The sequence below is a fragment of the Ciconia boyciana genome, chromosome 6 (genome assembly GCF_034638445.1).
Source record: "Ciconia boyciana chromosome 6, ASM3463844v1, whole genome shotgun sequence".
Taxonomy (NCBI): domain Eukaryota; kingdom Metazoa; phylum Chordata; class Aves; order Ciconiiformes; family Ciconiidae; genus Ciconia; species Ciconia boyciana.
The window spans coordinates 42,642,740-42,664,953 of record NC_132939.1 but is presented as its reverse complement, the minus strand read 5'-3'; the positions used below and the strand labels follow the sequence as shown (position 1 = coordinate 42,664,953).

At 37.3% G+C, this 22,214-nt stretch overlaps 1 protein-coding gene across 6 annotated transcripts in view; it reads right to left on the bottom strand.

Moving 5' to 3' along the window:
• Window positions 1-22,214, bottom strand: part of NPAS3 (neuronal PAS domain protein 3) — a 625,969-nt gene that overhangs the window by 45,166 nt on the left and 558,589 nt on the right. For all 6 annotated transcript variants that reach the window (XM_072865785.1, XM_072865787.1, XM_072865786.1 and 3 more), the window contains one exon: window positions 12,548-12,666. In XM_072865785.1, the coding sequence (XP_072721886.1) occupies window positions 12,548-12,666 (119 nt within the window). The remainder of the gene's footprint in view (window positions 1-12,547; window positions 12,667-22,214) is intronic.

Sequence of the window (22,214 nt, the reverse complement as noted above, 5' to 3'; positions counted from 1 at the left end):
GAGCACATGGTGGGCACTATGGTGTGTGGAAAATGTGGAGGGCACTTGAAGCCAAAACATAAAGTATAGCATCAGTAGTTGCCTGTTTATGAAGATTTACATTTCTACTTAGTCTATTTTTCTTTCCAAGTGTCTCTATTATAGACATCTCATATTTTACACCATTTTGAAGCACAGAAAGTTTTAACTTTAGCATGATGCATTGTGAAAAAAATACAGAAAAGACAGATGGCAGGCTGTCCTCCCCAAAACTAAATTTCATAATATGCATGTGATTGCTAATAGGCAGGCACTAAAAAACAATTTTCCTTGACGGAGAAGAGCTGATAAATTGTCAACATAAACTTTGTCTGTGGTTGCTCCAGTGATCTAAAGCTCTTCTGTGAGTTTTGTACCATCGAAGTCTGCATCTTACAACCATATCAAAATTTATGAATGCATATGACTATAAAGTGACTGAAAACAACCCATAATACATGTTTGTGTATTGTGAATCAGCTCCTTGCTTCCTGAGGAAAAACTGTGTCCAGTGCCCCGTTCCTAACCCTGGGCATGTGACTGTGGGAGAGCCAGACTGGGTTCAGGGACGCCCTGTGAGCTAATTAAAACAGGGCTCTGCATTTAGGTATCTCTTAAACACAGTGCTAGGTCTAGTGGTGGATTTACCTAACCAACATAGTGTTTGTAATAATACAACAATGTGAAGGATCACAGGAACTGGAAGCAGTTGATTAGTTAGGAAAAAAATATACATTTCTGAGCACTTGAGCAGGGAGAAACAAATGAAAAGGCTAGTAAGGTAATGATTTTCAAGAAAAGTGTTTATCTAATATTTCAGAGAAAAACATGCCTGGACCTTCCAAAATATGTCAAAAGTGAAAGGGCTCATTGAGTTCACATGAAATAAAATTAAGCATTCAGTTCATGCATGCACAAATTCTTGGGGAAAATGCCCAAACTATTTGTACATAGAATGAGACCCATTTACGTTGAAAATGCAGAGTTCATTTCAGATTTAAACATTTCACTGTAACTGGTAACTACTAATTTTGATTTTTTAAAGGCTTGGAACTATTAAATATTTGCACGCCTGTAAGAATTCAGATCTCATTTCTAAGAATAACTGAGAAGCAGTAACTCAACAGCAGATGAGCTGTGACTGCTCTGTTATAAACATATTTGCCTGGAACAAAATAACGTGATGACCCACCACATATTTAATTGCAAAAGTTTCTTAAGTTTGATTGTGAAAAGACTATGACGCATTTTGATCAGGCTCTCCTTGTTATACAGAGGAGACACTGCTTGCAAGTATGTGACCAATTCTGTAAAGTGAAGCCATGGGAAGAATCCATATTTCTTGAACTTTCTTTTAATTAGAGCAATACTGTCAATTTTAAAGGCACTGAACTTGCATCCCGTTGCTCTAATTGTTTGCAATCTATATTACTCTTCATATGTCCCCTAAATTAAAAAAAAAGAACAGCAGTAGACCAAGAATAGATCTCAACTTTAGGAAATATTGCCAAACTTAGTCAGATACACTCTTTTCCAAGTATATTTTGATAGAGTCACTAATGTGCTATATTGTTTGGTTTAGGATGGAAAAATATACAAAGACTAGAATTATAACTGAATAATTCTGTACAAAGGAAAGAGGAATGGGAGCTTCTAATGTGCTATCACAAACAGAAGTGGAAAACATAGTGTTTACAACTGATGAAACAGACCTTGGCTGTGTCCTTTTAATAGCAAGCAATTCACACAGCAATGTGCACAAGAGTTCAGAGAGAATAAAATACCTATCCATAAAAAGTGAAATAAAACTTGTAACCCTCTTCAGGGTAACCTCTTCAGAGCTCAGACCTCTTTACGCAATCTGTATGGATTCCCAGGGAAGGCTCCAATATGAAGTTCGTAAGAAAATTACCACTTCTTGTAATACACCTAGTATTTTCATTTGTTTGGGGTCTTTTGCATGAATTTTAAATAATGGAGAAAATTAAGATAATTGTGCTTTCCCAAGCTTATTCTCAGACACCGTTAACTTTCCTTTAAGCAGGCACAAAATTCTTGGTTCTAAGGAGGGACAGCCAAAAAATATAGCAGTAACAATTAAAATTTCTTATTTCATACTGGTTATAGATGCATTAAGGTATATAAGCTCCAGGGTCAGTATAAGCCCTGCTCAGCTTTCTTTAAAAGCATTGGGAGTAATAAAGACTTCCATTTTATCTTCAGTGAAATAATACTGCTGAAATATCACCTCATTTTTGATGTCAGCAGTGATTTCTTTTTACCTCCATGATGTCAAATGGGAATTATTAGTATTAGAACGATGGCTTCCTAATGATGCTGTAAAAAGGAGAAACTGAAACTCTTCTCACCAAACATCTATATTCTGCCTTCTCCATAGGGTAAAGCAGATGGTCTCAACCAAACACCATTCTTCAGCTAGTATCAGTGCATTAAACAGACAAATCAAGAGGCATGCTTAAACATTTAGAAAGAGAAGCATAATGGCTTCTTTGATTACCTAGTGGTGTATATGCACTCTGGACAATAGAGAAAAAGGACATTTATACTATAGGAACTCTTTCTGGGAAACATGGCCTGAAAGACTCATGTTCTAGAAGGTAAAAACATCAAAACAGTGTCCAGATCACTATCCAGAAGTCACTGCACCAGGTTAAGGCAACAGCTACAGGGAATGAAAGTCTCATGTGATGCTCCTTGTTCGACTGCTGGCTTCATGTATGGCATACTGGTGATGGACACATCACTGAAATGCTCTGTGCCTTTGTTCTCCCATTCTGTCAAATGAGCAGGTAAGAGGAACCTTGCTTCATATGACAGCAAATTATACTAAAAAATTTGGCTTTTGAGTAAATGATGGCCCTTGAACCTTATGCAATCACCTGTTTGTGTAGAAAGTCAGTGAAGAGCAGCTGCAGTGGTACTATCTGTGTGAGTGAATGGGGCATTTTGATCTGCTAATACTTTCACTTTGGTCCAAATATAAAGAGCTACAGTGCATAATGATTCCCTACCATTTTTAGATGTGCGTATTACATGTATTGCTTCACACTAGTTGATAAAGCTTGGAGGTCTTTAGGGTGGAGAAATCTATGGTTGATATGAAAAAATCTTAATCAAATTGAAAAAAAAAAGTATCTATATAAAGTTTGTTTGTTTTGAAATAAGAAAGGCAAAGTTTGCAAGGAGCCAAGTCAGCTGCCGGCCCAGGAGGTAAATGCCACCAGCCCTGCTCCTCTTCCATAGCAAGGTGGCAGGAACAGCAGCCTCAGGGAGCTCCCCTGGGCTAAATCCAAGGGGCAGGAAAATGTGTTTTTCTGCTGGTACATTGCTTCTTTTTCTTTCTGAGGAAAAGGATTTTGGAGTAGCTCTTCTACAGCCAGTGGCAGCTCAATTGAGAGCAGGAGTTCATCTTTTTCTGGATTTTCTGTAAACGTTCTGCTAAACTTCACACTATCTGATCTGAGTACTTCTTTATTTGCTATTTCGTTTTGCCTATTCAGGGCAACCATCAAAACAAAGGAATTACCAGCCTGAGAAAATGAAGTGTGATGTGCTGGAACACAGAGATGATTTGACAATATTCATGCGCTAGGAAGAAAGGCTGAGGATGAAGTACAGCATGTAATCACAGCTGGCTCTGACACAAACAGCCATTGTTATCTTTGGCAAGTTACTTGATCTCTTGGTATGTCAGCACTTTCCGGCCTCAGAGGAGGGTCGCAAAAGTACATTCATTAATATAAATGACATGGTAAGCAACAGGAAAAAGCCAGTAAAACATAATGCTTTGCGCAGGTAAGAACCTGCACAAAAGGTAAAAGAAAGTTTAAAAGCCATGTGGGAATTATAGGTTAAAAGATAAATGAGAAGTAAAGATGCTTTTCCAAGTTCACAATGAAATGAAATCGTAATTCACTGTTTATCTCATTGTTGCACAATGCAAATAAATTAATGCAGTTATTATATCACTAAGAAGATATGACGAGTAGGGAGCAGGAAAAAAAGGAGCTTTTGAAAGGATTCAGCTTTAACAGGACAAAGAAACAGCCTGATCCTTATGAATTGTGGGCAGCTAACATTTCAGCATATATTGAATACAAGAATTAATGATGAAGGAAAAATTACAGGGAAGTAATTCATAATGACAATATTTAAATAGTGTTTTAAATGTTTCCAGCTGTTTGTAAAAGATTTTCTCTACTGTTTTTTAAATTTCAAAGAACATGTGATTGTAAAAACTTATTAATGAGATCCAACTTGTGTAGCTGGTATGTAAAATGTGCCGTACAACCTTAGCTATTCAAGGGAACATGCATGGTGGCCTTTCCTTTGTAGAATGAATGTGGAGGCAGGCGATAACCCACAGCTTTACCTCCCTGAGTGCAACAACTATGCTTTTTGCTGCTGTCTGTGCTACTTACACATGAATGATACATTCAAAAGGAACTTCTGCTTGCCCACTAATACAACCTGTGACAGATCACAGTGTAATGAAAGTAATGTCTGAGTGTAGGTTCCACGTTTGTGGAACAACTTCATTCCTAGAAGATATTTTTGTTTAGAATTTTCATGCAATTCTTCAAGAAAATATTTATTTGCAGAGGCAACAGTGAAAAATACTCTCTTGCAAAAATGTGGTCTTCTCCCTCTAGTTAACCCATCACAGTTCTACAAAAGCTAAATACACATACGTGTTTGCATAAGAGGTCAGGATTATACCCTTACGACTATCAATTCAAGACATATTTTCTATTCTACAGCTACTGATCTCATGTTACCAGATCAAGACAATGTGCAACAATGAGAAACACAATGAGAAACAAATTTTCTTAAATGCAAATTCACTGAAATGCAAGTTTAAGAACCTTCCATTCAGTTTCATCTTAGTTCTGAATTTCATTGACTGTTTCACACTCAATAAAGTTTTACCAGTGGAAAGATGATGCTGCTTCTGCGCATATCTGCTGAAGAGCAGGAAGATGTACTCATCTACATTAGCTTAATATTAGTTACATTTTTTCAATGTATGAGCTTATTGTCTTTTCTAAGCATACTTTGGACAAAACCTTTGAACTGTTGGAAGTGGTAGAGATAATTAAAAAGGATGCATTTGCACAGCTAATACAATGTTTACATTGTGAAAAGGAGGTGGGCCAAAATATCCACTGGCAGCAGTTACAAAACAGCCAAGCGGAGCAGAGATGTTGGCAGCAGCATCTGTCTGTCCTACAGCAAATTCTGGCTGGTGATTCTTCACAGAGCACTGTGTGATTTTCTCTGCTCCTACATAAGGCATATTCCCAATCACTAACAATAAGCAGTGGCAGACAACATTGGCAGATAACTTAAGAAAACTCTGTGGACAGAAGACCTCTCTTTTTCAGTAGGCATTCCCACCTGGGAGCACAATACCTTTCTCCCAGCATGTAACAGGAGGTATTTTCTGGTTCCCACTCTGGTGAGATCTCATTGTTCTCATCCCACTCCCTGATCTCTGTTTACTAACACTGCAATGGGTCTCACACTGCGCTATTAGTTCACACATCTAGATAACTAGTGCTGCTTATGAAAGTGCAACAAATATTTCGTATCTCTATGACTCAATAAAACTTGGTTCTTGAAAGAATACCAGATTTGGCTTGGAGCTGATCTCTGTCCATTCTGAAAATTTTATTATGTATCAGAGTAAATCTTGATCTCATAGTTTTCTTTCATTGACATATCCACTGACTTTTAAGAAAGGTAGCTTGAGAATTATACTGCCTAAAGATCAGAATCAAAGGCAATTGCTGCTAATTTGGTGATAATATTATCTTTTTATATCACTTATTCTTTGATAACAGCATTTATGAAAATAGAACATCTCCCAGAAAGTAATCTGTGTTTGCTCAATTTTATGTTTTCTTCCCTTTCAGAGTCCAGGTTGTGCTTTCCCATTTATACAGTTTGGAACACACTGCAACAACATCGCAACTCTGAAGCCATATGAGCATTTAAGATGATATTTGAGGAGAAAACCTCCTGATACAGGTGTCAGCAATATTACAGCTGCAGTCGTCATGAGGAACGATCAAAGCTTGAATCTTTCTTTTAAAGAAGACTGCTATTAAAATGGCCTTTTGTAATACTAACTGGTTAGTTTCATTAGTGCTACTGCAATAATGAATGCCTAACACATATTCATGTCTCCAGATGGTAGAACAGTGCTATAAAACGCATTTAAAAGATGCTCAGCCCTGAAAATGTTTTTTGAGAAGGTGGAGTAAGTAGCTGCTGAACACTCTTAAAAAATTGGTTAATGTATTTAGATGCTGAGTGTGAACCAAGCTTTTCCAGACAGCTCTCCTAATAGAATCTCACAGCTCTATAGCATGGCATAAAATGAACTCTAGTCTTCTTAATCCTGTTGCAGACCATCTTTTCTTGAACCGTATCTTTATATCTACAAGCAGATACTTCATAAGACTCAGATTGGCCCATTAGTATTTTGTTCCTTTGTAAGTAATGCTGCATCTTTACTAGCTAAGAGACTTCCTTTTGACTAAAAGGTCATCGATTTACATGGGTGAATTCTCGATCATTTCTTTCTCTCTGACAAATTACCTTTAAGTCTTCCCAGTGCTGAAAAGTCTAGGGAATGCATGTGCTGACATTTAGAAAACTCTTCACATAATGCTTCCTGATGTTGGTTTCTTATTCCTTCTTCACTCAATTAAGGAGGTGTGGCAGTAGCCATGTGACGAAATACTAAATTCTGCAGTTTTCTCTCTTCCTACAGAGAAAGGTCAGGATACCTTTCTGGGACAGAGTAAAATGCTTGACAGAAAAGGTTTCAAGGGCAGAAATATTAGAAAAGGAGAAAAGAATTTAGGCCAAGCTGGAAAGTGGGATATGTGAATTCCCACAGGCTGAGGAGAGAATTAAATCTGACTCTAACATAGCCCACATCCAAGAAATGTACTAATAATTAGACTATTATGCAAAAAACCAGCTGCCTTCTCTTTCTTCCTCCTTCTTATTCCCCTGAAATGGAAGGTGGTCTTCTGCTGTGTTCTTAACAAGACCATGATATATTGGGTCCTTAAAGTGATTTTGGAATAGGGACATCTTGTTTCTGAATTCCAGGTGAATCTTTCACTTAAGTGGGAAACAATCATTTCAATTTTGGATTGAATCAAGAGAATGTTATCACAAGGCAAGTGCAATGGTGTAATTTTGTCTCTCTAACAGAGTATTCTGGGCAAAGAATTCTAACTATGATTTTAAATGCAAAATCTGAGAGCACAGTCTCAGAAAATGTTTAATTTCAAACAATTTGGTAGAAAGATACCATTGCACAAAACAAAAAGATGAATTAATGTAGACTACAAAGACTAATTTGTGAAAACACTTTTAGAGAATTTTAAATATTATTTAAAATATTTTGATATACAGCAACTGATGTGTAAGGCATAGCTAACCAAATTTGAATCCTCCATAGCTGCAATGCAGACATTAGATGTGCAACTAAACATCAAAATTTCTAAACTAAACTTCCTAAATCAAATTTTTTATATAGCAATTTACTTATTTTTATGCAGTATGTCCACTGGTACTTCAGATTATGCTGTTAGGTTTAACAGTCCTCTGTGATTTAACAAATAATGAAGATAACTTTGCTCCCTTCATTGCAATTTGGCCAGTTTGTTTAAGCTTGCTTACTTTCCACAGTTCTCTTGCACGTGAAGAACACCAGAGAGAAAAACAGGTGTAAATACCTGCTCTTGACATTGATAAGAGCTGTGATTCTGTAAAGCAGCACTGTAGGGCTTACACTTGTATCCAGTGCTAACACTTCTGTGCCATATTAAAGGACTTCAGAACTCCTGAAAGTCATATACAAATAGCTGAAACAACGTCCATTTCATTCATCTCCAAAGACTATGTATGTGCTTTTCCATAATCCCAAGGCACTTTACAAAGCCACCAAGGCCTCACTTCAAGGCAGAAGTATTGGAGTAACCTAGCAAATATTTCTTTTCTCAATACTACGGGCTCAGAAGTCTATTTTGTGTAGCACGATAGCTGCTATATTTACTTCCAGTCACTGAAGAGTCTGCAGTAGACTCATTGCCTTGTGACCTCAGTGACTTTGATGTTTTAACGACAGGGAAACTGTTTCTTGTTGACACTGAATGGGCCAAAGCAGGCATCTAGGTAGCACAGCAAATAGAAAGTACCACTCCAAGGAGGAAGGTACAGCCTGAAGGATCTTTAAGATGCCCTTAACTCTGCTGATGGATCGCCAAGAAGGTTACTGCCAGCTTCTTGGGAGATGAAGAGGCAACAGATGTTGGTTATACCAAATCCAGAGATTGCCACAGTGACAGTAAAAGTACAAGGGAATCTCCTCGTGTTTGCTTATCCACCTCTGTAAGAGCTTATCATGAGAGGGCTACTCCATAAAACAGTAGAGGAATATGTACGGATATACACTAACACATCTGATGAGCTGATGAACTGGAACCTACTGGCAACTATGGGCTCTGATTATGTTCAATGCTTTGACTACTTCTTCATCCCATTAATTATGCTTTGTTCAAGAGACCAGTATCAGGCCCTTAAGGTTTGAACAAAGAAAATCCTAGCACAATCTGACATGAAAGTAAACGTGACAAAACAATAATAGGATACTACAGGGTAGTAGGAAATATATCAGTGGACTTGAACAAAGTAGTTTTCAATTAAAATTAGCTTTGACATGTCTGAGAAAGTAGGACAATAGAAACATTGAAGGTGGGATAACTGTTGAGTGGACAGAATTGTGACCCTCAAATGGAGGAAAACAAATGGAAAAGGACATAAAATGGAGATAACAAAAATCCAAATGAAATACAAACCTATCTTTTATTGATAAAAAAATGAAAAAAGGAAGATGTGATACATTTTCAGCAGAGAAAAACAGTAAGTCTCTGCATCATGTATCTTAGACAATAGCTGTAATGGTAATGCATTCTGAGTTTTGCAGTGAATGGAATTATAATTTTTTTCTTTTTATTTGTTTTCAATGTTTTTTATCAGCTGACTACATTTTATTTTACTTTTTTTTAAGATTGTACATTTACTCACTGAAAACTGAATACTTCCCTAGCACTGTATGTAAACTCTTTTCCTACAAGCTCTGAGCCTAAGAATATTATGAATAGGGAAAATCAGATTCAAGGAGGGTGCTGGGAAACAATGAAAGGGAAGGAGAGAGGTAGGATTAATCATGTAACCACCTTCCCATTTCAGACTTTTAAGGTAATGTCATTCATGGAAAAAAGGCCATTACCTCCATCTTTAGGTATAATTCAGGACTAATTAAATCAGTCCAGGAAGGGAGACTATAAACACAGTTCATCTCATGTCAGAATGGTCAGGAACAGGATCTCTTTGAGGTATACATACGTGTAAGTCTATCAGTGTGGGTTTTGTTCCAACATTTCTTTTGACAGAAAATTAGTCTTGACTAGATCAACCCAAATGATTAATCAATCTCATTCTCTGACTGTTTTCAATTTTATGTGATTTTCCTGAGGCAGGGATCACTCATTCTGAAAATTGGCTAAGCATCCTGTGGACCACCTCAATCATTTCCTATCTAAAGAAACCATTCATCAGCAGTCCACAAAGCAGGGAAAATACAGAGATGTGGTTCTGAGCTCAGTAAGAGTTTGGAACAAGACACAACCAATTCACAAAGATGAAAAATTTTGTCACTGCTGGAGGATTGAATCCTCGGGGGGCTGAGTACCTTTGACAGAGCTAAAACCTGACTCACATAAGATACACAGTTCCCAGCACACTGCTCCTGATGAATGTTTGTATGCTGATTCAGGAGGGTTACCCACCCACAATGATATGAGAGCTGAAGGGAAGCTGCCAGGAGCCCTTACTTTTTTGCAGAGGGAAAATTCAGTGCTCTGTTGTATTCTGAAGGTATGAGACAGCGGCTCCTGAGTCAGCTCCACCAAGATTTCCCGCAGGAACTCTGCTGCACATGACCCCAGCTGGCACAGTGTTTCCTGAGTAAGTACTGGAGGTCTTCCAGGGACCTCTGACGCAGAACTTAGCCAGCTATTCCCATGAGCTTTGTCAATATTATGTAACTATTCTTCCCTTTGATAGCTTCTTATAGCTGTACATCTATAAGGCCCATGGATCTTTTCTAATTTTAATAAAATATATACCTGAAAAAAGTCAAGAAACCTTAAGTTTTTTCTGGCACTGGACTTTTAGAAATCAATGAATAAATTGGTACCATCCCTAAAAGCGTGAATGACATTCACTATAGCAGTTGAGTTTTATTATGCTTGTCTAATACACCAACTGAGAATGATGTTTAAACAAAGCAGTTCCTAACATTTGGTTAAAAAGACATTCACGTGATCCAACTCTTCTAAAATGAATACACAATTTTTCTGGGGCTCACTGAGGCTGTGGATAATTATCCTTCCATAGAACATAGAGTGCCAATAACCGTGCTTTTGAAAAACTGTCAAAGTACAATTCATATGGCTGGACACAGCTGAATTCAGCCAAACACTGTCAGTTACAAAATCTTCGAAAACATCAAAAAGCAGAGGAACTACGCCTCTATATTTACACCTGCCTAGGACTTGCACACTGTTTATGCCATTTTACTCATGCTGACTTGCTGATGCCTCGTGGAAAAATTTGGAAAAAAAACAAATGTTTTATTTACAGACAGTTTTGGCGACTATCATACTTTTTCTTTTTATCCATTCTTTGTGTCTAGGAAAAGCTGGCTAGAAAATGATATCTGATCTTTCAAAATTCATTCTGCTCTACCTGTGACATCTCAGTTATGGTCTTCAGTGTTTCCATGAGGCATCAGCAGGTCTAAAAGAGAAATGAAATTGTATTTATATGATAGACATTACTGTGTCTTTCTTTTGAATAAAGGGTCTACTGTGAATTTCCAAAACTGTATTGTAATGAGTAAAAAACCCACCTTGTGAAGCCAGCCCATTCTAGATATGTCCTATTCTGGTGCTGGACTAACATTAGATTGTCAGGAGTCCAAGAAGAGAGAATGACAAAGTCACGCACATGTCTTCCCTTTGTTCTCACCTACATCTGGCAAAAAACGTCAGACTACAAAATCCACGATGAATTCTCTATTTTTTCCTATTACTATTGCAGCAAAAATACCTAGCAAAACAAATTCTCTGCCGATCCAACTTCGGCCGAGCCTGGATGGACCATGCCTAATCATGAAAATTACTATACCTTCAATGACCTGCCCATTCATTCATTCATTCATTCGCCTTCCTCCTCCTGAGACTGCCAGTACACTTCCTGGTCTTGATAGCTTCTGAGACTTGTAAACCAGTCAGCATGAACAAGTGTTGAGTGCATTCTTTCAGGTGTTGATAATTAAGCAGTACACAGATCAAAACTTGTGATGCCTTAAGAAACCACTGATTTGGACCTAAACTTCCATTAGCGACTACTTTAATCATCTTGACCCAGAAACCATCCAACAGAAGGACTCCCAGTCATTTGCTCGCAAAGAAGACATTTCTACCAGATTTTTACTGCTCAGGTAGACTACCTCGATGCTATATTCACAGAGAATTTTTGGGGAAAAGCGACTTGGGGAATTTTACTTCAAAGCTCCTCTAAATCTTCCTCTGAAAACTGAAAAAAATGCTTGTGAAAGTTTTTAAATGAACATTGACAGGCAACTTCTTTAAATACACACACATTCTCAGACTTACTTTCTTGCACCACCCTTTTATCTTGTATAATACTTAATGATGACATATTTCATTCTACAAGTTGACAATGTTAAAAATGTGCTATTCCTTCTAGTTTTAGTATACTGCAAAGCCACTGATAGCTACAGGCACTATGAGCGATATATGACTCAAGAAAAATGAGATTACTGCTGATAAGGAACAAGAGACTTTCATATCTTAAAAGAGTCTGAAATCCAGCAAATATGATCCCCAGCAGCAGATGCCCCTCAGACAGACAATGAAAGAAAAATGGTGGAAAAGTACTCGTTGTGGCTTGTTGTTTCCTTCAGCCAGAACGGCAGCGAAATTAAATAGGTCTAGCATACTGTCTGCATGAAGAAATCCTACCTCTCTGGGAAAAGCATAACCAAAGACGACTAACGGTCTAACAACATGAGCAGTAATTTTCCACTATGGAAAAAGTGATGTTACTGTGACTCGCCTTCTTCAGTAAAATATACCTTTACTCTGAAAGTGTTGCTCTTTTGAAGGCTATCATGCTGTTATCATCACTGTTTATTGTAATAATGATCAATTTAATGGAGGTGTAGTATCAAAGCCAAACCTCAGGCTGTAAATATTGTATTAATGATTCTTTAACAAAAGGAATGAAACATATGCAAATGTGAAATAGCTCCTTTCTCTGTCTATTACTGTGTCCTGGAACATGAATGAACATAATTTAAAGATGTCAATATTTCATGCTACAGTGCAACCCTTACCTTATATCCTGACGATTTGATGTGCACTCCTCGCTTGGTCAGCGTAGATTTCATTCGGATGAAAAAAGAGCGCTCTAGAGTGTTGTCAGTGGTTAGTAAACTGGGGCTTGTAGATTCCACTGGGGAATAGAAAAAATACATATACACATAATTTAGATTTTATACACCCCCTCTAAGCTATTTTTCAGGTGCAATCCTTGAACTCACTAAAAATAAATGACTGATGGATGCTAAGAGTGTTGTAATCAATTTACCTCGTTTAGAAAATGTTTACTTAGCAAAAAAAATTTGAAAAATATATGTATACTCAGTAAGTCTCATTTTCAAGTTATTTTTCCCATAGAATTTTTAACAGAGATTTGTCTCATTAACTCTTTCTTGCACAATGTTGTTACAACTGGAGTTATTTTGTTAGGGTATGGCATTGTTTTAAAAACTGTGGAGTTCTTCAGTATTTTGTGAAAGGCAAAGTCTCACTGAGGAAGCAATTCTGTATGCTGAAAGAGGCTGCAAATTCTGCAGACTTTTATTCCCTAGTCTCCACTCCTCGCTTGCAGTGACACCTAGGGTGAGTCACTGCTGGTTTTGAGTGCCTTGGTTTCCCCGTTACTGAGAGTTAATTATTATCAATAAAGATCTGAGCAGCCTGAAGGCAAAAATGCTCAAGCAAATGACAGATATTACTATTATTATTGTCATCATCATTGTTAATTATTGGTGATGAATTGGTCACTAATGAAATGTATTTGTAGTCCAATTGAAGAGATATATCCTGCTTGAAACTATAGCTCTCACCTCTGCTTCTCACTCCATCAACTGCAACCACTTAAAATAGTAAATAAATACTCTTAGTATAAACCATGCTGAAATAGTGGGTACAACCCTAGTCAGTACTGTGATATTTTTTGCACAACTTTTATTATTGCTATTTTTAGCCCTGATAACCAACCTCTCCCCAAAATATTGTTCATGGGAAAATTCTGGAGTAGCTTACAATAAGCAAGCATTATTGGAGATTAACTAACTTTCAGTTTCAATGAGTAATTAACACTGAATAAAAAAGTTATTTTGAAATTATTCTGCTACTGTTCTGGAGAACCGACCAAACTACTAGTAGGAAGCATTCAAGTATTTACAAAGCATTTGTTATGCAGTCAACAGAAACACAAAAACTTGCTTGTGAGCTAAGGATTATATTGAATTGTCCTTGATTTAATGTGGTCACGTTGTCTTGTGTTTGTGACATTTCAACTCTATTGTGATGAAATAACTGACAACAGTGCCCCTTTCTTTAGTGTCTCTCTCAAGATTTTTTTTGTTTTAGAGAGCATGAATTCGATGTCATTTTAAATGTACAGCTCTTTATCACTCGAGGGAAAAGCAGAGCCATGTTATATTTAGTACTTTCATTTCTTCTGATTAAATATGAATTACTATGAAATTTTTCTCATCATCTAACACGCCATAATACGCCAACAGCTTTTTAATACACTATATAAGCACAAACTTCTGCTCTAAGAGTTTAATTTGCCCCTCTAATCCAATCACATCAACCTTATTTCTCTTATCAGAGATTCCCATTTTGAATTAAATGAGCTCATTAGTTTTAATCAAAAGCAGAGAGATCAAAACTTAAACGTAAATGCTTTAGATCAGAACTGTCAGTCAGCCGTGCAGTTCTATTTTACTAAAACACAAGATCAGAGACCCTTAGAACCAATTTTTTCTCGTAAGGGATGCCAAGAGCTTGAAGATGCTATATCCTTTTTTTTTTTTGCTCCCAAGGACAGATTATACATTTAAGGTTAGACTTAATTTAGAGTATTCTTTTTCATCCTGGTGGAAATGGGAAAGTATGCCATTCTGCTGTTGTCTCTTTCACATTTATTGGTGCTGGTCCTTGGAGACCTGAACAAATGTGAAGCCATCACAATCCATGCAACAAACCTGTCCTCAAAAAATTCAGCTCTGTTCAGCAATATTGTCTAAGAAATAAAACTCTGAAAGCAAAGGTATGTGTTTCAGAGTACCGGATAGTGGAACCCTGAAACAGCAACCAGGGTTACTGGGATAGCAGCAATAGTGGTATGACAAGGATTATAATTAATTATTATTTTTATTGTACAGTACTCTACAGTGCAGTAGTTAAAGAGTACATTAAGAAACCACAGCATGGGTGCTTCCTGCTGTGTGAAGAAACGCTAAAATCAGCTTAACAAGTGTAGTTGTTGTAGTCCGGCACATTATGCTCTAGCACAGGCAATAAGTACAATATGTCCTCATGTGTTCTAATGGTAATTACTGAAACACACAGAAGTAATGTTAATTAAACACACAATATCTCACGCTCAAAAAATGATCAGGCTGTAATACAGACGTACTCTTCCCAAGCAACTGAAATTAAAATTTCTCTTTCATACACAGTTTTATGAAAGAAAGGAAAACATCTGACATGTAGTACAGTGTACTTGGCATTGACATTTTTTGGGCTCATGCCACCTTATATCATAAGCTTAACATTATTTTGCTGTTACTATAATATGTACAAACCTATACATCTCTGTAAGTGAATGTTATAAAATGCATATAATTTATCCAACAGACTGGAACAGTGTCTGTCATATAAATATGTATTCTGAAGTGTTTGATTTTCTTTAACAAAAAGTACCTGAGAGTGTATGCGTGAGATGGGATTAGTTACCTAAAAGTCCAGAACAGCTTATGAACAGCTTTCTGAATTTCTCTCAGGAGAGAACCATTACGGCTGATAGTACGAATCTGCATTCAGAGTTGCACGCACCCACGGTAGATACTGTAACAATGCTAACGGGGATTATGCATGCAGGATTTTAAAAATAGGATGTGTACAGAACGCATCCACCGATGTCAGTGAGATTTGCACAGGAATATATGGAATATGGTCCATTATGAGTTCTCAGGAGTTGATTTTAAATGCCTATCACTCAGCCTTTTCAAATTTTTTCCAATTATGTCAAAGGAAGCTAGCAATCTAAGGAACATCAGAATGAAACTCTGCAGCAATTCATTTTTTCAAGAGGATTTTTTTTTAAAATTTGTAATCTAAGACCTTTAAAAAGGCCTGAAATAAGCAAGGTCCCCTTTGCTTGATACTGTAGTAACTAAAGATGTCTTTTACACTGAAAAATAGTGCTCCTGGGCTGAATTTACTGAGTCTAAATCTACTGTTGAGTTATAAACCTCTAAAACTGTGAGTTTAGAATGCTAATAATATGATAAAAGTCAGTGCTCACTGAGTGTGAATGAAAGCACTATACGCTGTCAGGCTTAGAAGTATAAAAAGTAAGTCTGGATTGTCTTTGCAAAACAGATAACTGTGTACTCTGTTGGGAAAGCACTCGCCTTTGTGTGTCCTTAAATATCTTCGGCAGATACTACTAAAGGAATCAGCCTCTTCTCTTTCCACTCCCAAAGCTGCTAATGCAGGATGAGATTTCTGGGCACAAGGAATGCACTGTCCATTCCAAAGGGCACGAAGCTGCAACCCACTGTACCCGTACGAAAGCATCATAAATGTTAAAACGTTAACTAAGAGCCACAGAGGCAAATGAGGAGATAGTATGAACTAGTGGCCAGTTCCCAAAAATTATTTAGTTATCTCCTCCTAAGCATTTCTTTGCGAACAAGCCTTGTAGTTCTGATCCTTCAACGGGCTTTGCCTTGGGAATAATCTTGGGCCCAGACCCCACCGACCAGTCATGCACTGCTTAACTTTACCTGTTGGAAGAATTCTTCTGATGTTAGTGGAATGTGTACTGCTAAACGTACATGTAACTGGAGGACTGAGGTCCGTGGCTCTGATCCTGCAGTGATCTGCAGATGTACCCTGCATCTGCATGCAGCCTGACTACCTTAATGCTATCGAGCAAAACAATGTAAAACAATGCAAATAATTGCTATTACAGAGCAATAGCACAAGTATTATCCCTATGACTGATTCACAAGCACATTCAAATTCAGAAAAACAATTTGTCCCCCAGGAAAAAAGAAGTTCCAAATTTGATTTATGTCTTAAGTAACGAAATGCTGCCAAAGCAGCCTGAATAAATATTCACCAACATGCATTAAAAATAATTGAGAGGAGAAAAATGCATTTTCGTATGCCAACCAGATAAAAGATAGGCTTCTCATTTCTAGGAGGACCAGAAGCTACAGAGGGAAAACCAAACACCAACAAAGAATTTGAGGGGGTTGGTGGGAAAAAAATCTTATGGTTTAACATACAGGAAATTCTGGATTTGGTAGCATTTCAGGAAGTTTTCACCTGGCTTTCATTTCTCCTCCTTGAAAACAGGTGTCTATACAGCTTTTAAGAGACATTCTCAAACACCAACTATACAGCTCTTAGAAGAGAAACAAAGAGAACATACAAAATAGTAAGAAAAAGGGAGCTCTCTTCTCATGTTCTCTTCTACACTTGCAAACCTCTTCCCACATTTTCTTAAAGTCTTACAATCCTTTGCATAGACAACTGAGAATCATTATGTTCAGATGAATAACTAGGTAATATAAATCCATCATTTTCAGTTGGACTAGATGCATCTTTGTAAATGTTTCTATTTCTTCTGTGCAGTTTATTGTCTGTAACCAGGCATTAAAAGACTTTCTAGGAAAATTTAACCTTGAGTAGTTAACTGTCCTGTTTTTCCTCATATTATTGCCTCTTAAAGTGTGTTTTTAATCAGAAAAATGACTCTCAAAAAAGCACTGTTGCCAAGGTAATCCTCTCTCAGTAGCTTACAGATCCAATTTGATCATTTTATAAGCTAAAAGAGAGATTTTTCTTACTACTAACCCAGCAAACACAATTCAAAAGCTTCAAATTAAGACAATTTATTTCCAATAAGTGCAAGTTACTATGAAATTATACTTAGCACTTGTGCAAATGCATAGTTTTAAGTGAAGTGGGTTCAGTCTGATTGCAGGCTGAACATGGGCAAGTACTGGAAGCTAAAGCTTGGCCTAGGAAGGTGCTGAAGATTCTTGGACTTTTTGGATGAACCACTTAGGCATATTTATGTACATGGGCAGCCTGCCTGGAGATCAGCCGATGAGCACAGAGCTTGCAATTTCTATAGGTGCTCTCTTGGTCTCGCTGGTGTGCTCAGCATCTTGCAAAATCAAGGACCATCTGAACTATTTAGTTAACATTGTGGGTGGCAAAGAAGAGCCTAGTTCATTCTTCCAAGGCAATACTATTTTTAAAAGGAGCTGTAGGAATAATATTTTTTCTGTAAGCTGTCCCAGTTGTAAACAGGAACTTGAATTCCTGAATAAACAGATTTGGATCTGAAATTCATGGTACTTGTATCTAACTTGGTAAGACTCCTAAAATTTCTGTTTTGTTATTTACTAAAAAGCTGAAGAAGTTAAGAATTGGACCCCAGGATTTTGGTGACTTAGTTCCCTTCTTTCCTTTACACAGGGGGAATAATGCTGGGTTCTGGCCAAGGCCTCACTGTAAAGGGGAAGGCTCAGGGCAGCTCTTCCAAAAGAAATGGAAAGAAGGATGACTTCCTCTGAGGAATTTATTGCTAGGTAATGTTTTCAGACAAGATATTAAACTGTTCTTTCTTGTCACTCTACCTCCAAGATGAAGACAATTCACTTTTCATGACCTATAAGCCTATTAGAAACTCAAAGGCATAAAAACTTTAAACCCTATCAGACTTCTGTTGAAAGCTGGTTCTTTTTAATGTTGGTTTTTTTTTTCTCTCTCATCCCTGCAAATTTTCCAGATCCAACAACTGAAGAGATGGGCTGGCATCTCAGATTGTTTCAGGTGGGTTGCCATTATATAAAATCCTTAATTTTTTACAACTAATTTGACATTGAAGCCTTACATATATATTTATTTCACATTTTTTCATAATATTAAAATAATTATATATATATTTGCATACAGAGATATTATTATTTTTATAATCAAAATCTGTAATTACTAGGCTGTGGTCCACATGATGGTGCACACTGTTAAGGATAGATGTTTGAAACTGGGAGAACAAGTGACTAACTCAGATATATACAGCATATCTTTTTAACGTGATAAAAGTATGTGCATTCAGGCAAAAGTCAAGTCAGTGAAGTATCAGTGAATTTAGATACGACAGCCAGAAAAGTGGGAAACTTGTTTAATATCTGATCTGCCTTATACACTGTGGATTTACAAGAACTTGGATATTATACAGGAATCTGTTGACTTGAACTGTTTGGCCACAACACAGTGTAGTTAATATTTTTAATTTGCATAGTTAATCCTGACTTTGTGATTTGTTGAAAATTTCCTCCAAGGGAAGTAGTGAAAACCCATGCTTAACTATATAAAAGTTAATGGGACAAACTATTAGAAACGCATTAAGAAGAACAGTTCCTTCATTTCAGGGATGAATTCTAAGTGACCGAAGGCTTAATTCAGTTGCCCACACATAGGTCTACAGCATTCTTGTGAGCTGCCCCACAGTGTCTGAGATGTGTACAGGAATGGCAGTTTCAGACAGGACGTCCAGAAGACCCAAGTCTTTCTGGAGCAGCTGATGGATGCCAGGTGTGTCTCAAGTAGCATACGTTCCCTATCTTTGGGAAACTTAAGCCACTAGAGCCTGGTCCCATTTAACTAAGTAGGAATACTATGAAAAGACTTGGATCAAGTTCCTGATTATTATTTCATAATATCTAGCATCCTGTGTGGCCCGTTGCTTAGGGCTTTGGTTGCACATGCCAACCTTCAGTTTGGTGTATGTGGTTACACCAGTTTTGAAATGTGCTCATGTTATTCCCCAAAATACACCAGACTTAACATTAACCACAGGCAAAAGTAAGCCAGAATTCTCTAAAGGAGCTTAATGCTGTTTTACCAATGGATAAGCAAAACTGTGCACGCAATTACTGGCAAAATAAGTTATAGTTTCACATAACTACTATACATATACAAACAACACAACTTTAACGTGCAAACTTTATTTGTCTGTGATTGTTAATGCTCAGTTTGCAGGTTTTACAAGTGCAAACACTACTATGTGTATTGTAGTATTTTGGGCACATGCAAGACGGCATCTGCAGAGAAATAAGCCATGCTTTGAAAAGTTATCCTGTAGTGTTACAAATAATGAGCTTACCCTGTTTGTTTTTTAATCCAGACTAGGCCCATGTACTGGCTGTAGTTATGTAGGACAAACTAAAGTACAAACTCATTGATAGGCTTTCCCTATTATTACCCAGAGAAATTTTTGAATGTTCTATTATCCCTGTGGAACCAAAGTAATCTGAACTACTCTTTATTGGACTAGGAAGTATTACTTTATTTAATGCCTCTCAAAGCTTCCTTTCTTCTTCTTCTGCTTCTGCGCCTCCTTCTATTTCTTCTTCTAGTCTAGAAACACGTCTTATCAGGCTATTAATTCCCAACATATGCAATTTACTTCCCATGTAAACTTTATCCCACAGAATTCTTTATATATCTGGTAAAATACAGAATGAGGTAGGTGCCAGGATAGACCTATAAATAAAGTGTTGCCAGGATGAAGCTATGAATAAGATTTTTGTTACTCCTATAATGTTGAAAGACAGGTTTTACAACAAATTTTGGTAGGTCAGTGATCTATGAAATACATAGAGCTTTTTTGCCTTTTTGAAAACAACATAATAAAGATTTGCTGTTAACAGAACTAATCATGGTAGGAAACTTTAACTCTGAAAAAGCCTTTGGAAATGTTACAGTCTATTGGGCTTCAATCCATTATCTAAACACTCGCAAATGTATCCACATTCATCCAATAGACCGGAACAACTCTCAAAGAGCTGTTATGGTCTAGTGAGTGAGTGGTACATAAACCATACTGCATATGAAGCTCAAACTTGCTTCTACGTTTTTACATTGAAAGCTAATTTATTTTAAGCAACAGAATAAATAATCTGACCTGACCTGTCATCTTGGTCTCATGTGAGGTCAGCAACACTTATAAATTTTCAAGGTTCAGTGACAGTCCCAAAGAAAATTAGCACAGTTGTATTGTTTCCTTACTGTTTACTTGCGTTGCGGCAATTCTAGTAAAGTTTGAAACAGAATACATCCAATGGCTAGGAAAGGTCCTGATGTTAGGAGGGCACAGGATCACAAGTAATAGCACATCTGTCCTCAGTTAGGGAATGGATACGGAGAAAAGAAACTGGGAAATGAGGAAACAGCAAAGGAAAAAAAGGACCCTGACTAGTTTTGAGGGTAAAAACTTCACTGAATTCCCTGAGAGTTTTATGGGCCTGTGAGGAATACAGGACTACATGCTAAATCTCCTTTGAGATGTGGCTGGTTTCCACAACTTAAATGATCATTATCCTTACTGAGCAACTTATAAACAATTTTGAGCATTTTGTTTCAGCACAAAACTGCCTTAAATGCTGATGCTGTTCCCCCTCTTTCATGCCCTAGAAGGATCAGCTGAGGGTATTTTTTCTCTCTTGCTAGTTTTCTGCTTTTGCCTAGTAACTTGTGAATCATTAACTGACACTCCAGAGCATAGCTGTGAAAATAACTGTGGTTCAGAGCTGCCAATAATGGCCCACTAAAGTTCCTTCCCAGCACATGGCATAAAACAACCCCCAACAAACATTAAAAAGTCCCTTCTGATGTTGCCTAACACTGCCAGCCTGCTTGGGCTTAAAAAGCACAATAAAGAGGTTGCTTCCCAGATTTTCATATGCCAAATGGGAGGTGCTTTTTGGTGAAGCTTTTCCCTGAGGGAAAGAAGAGCAGCCGAGTTACCTCATGCTGCTTAGTCGATGTTTGGACGATCCCACTCCGGGGAAACAACAAGTGTCAAAGTCAAGCTGCTGCTAGTGGATGTTTCTGTACTCAGCAACTAAGCAGTAGGAAAGTTCAAGAGAAAAAACGGAGTATCATAAAGATAGTCTTTGAGAGCAGATGACATCCAGCAAAAGCTATTATGCAGCAGTCTGCGTATGCCAAGGAACAAACAGTATGAATGCAAAAAGTGAGTGTTTTAAATCTTAGTGGAATAACCCCGTAAATATAGCCACTTGAGGAATCTGTTTCTTCAGAAAATACCTTTTGTGCTGCTGGGATATTTGGGGGATTCTATTTTCAATACCTGTGTTCTGGATCTAGTGGAGCAATGCTTTTATCACGACTATAAAATGGTTACGAGCCAATTCCTCATATAAAACAGTCAGTAACAGTGGGGCTTTTTTATGACAAACATGATGTCAGACAAAGGGCATCGGGACTTAGTCTTTGTACTACAATACAAAATAACAATACATAAACACCTTTGTGAAAGCAGCTTGAAACCCCATGTTTTCTATTAAAAAGTCATGTTCAATCTTCACTGTTGATAGAACAGAATAGCTAACACAGAGAACATTGTATATCAGAAAGGTCAATAGTTATTATGAGCTACAAATATATTTTTTTCCATCCTTCAGGCTGTTTAGCGCATATCACAGCATGAGCAGCTGTCTTCTTTAATGCTTTTAAAATTAGAATCCCAAAGAGGAAGAAAAAATTACATTTGCAATGATTGCTCTTTGCTTTTGTAAGTTTACTTTAATACACTATTTTATATACATGAATCTTCCATGCAGCCTAACCAAGGGGCAGTAACTGGTTGCTAGT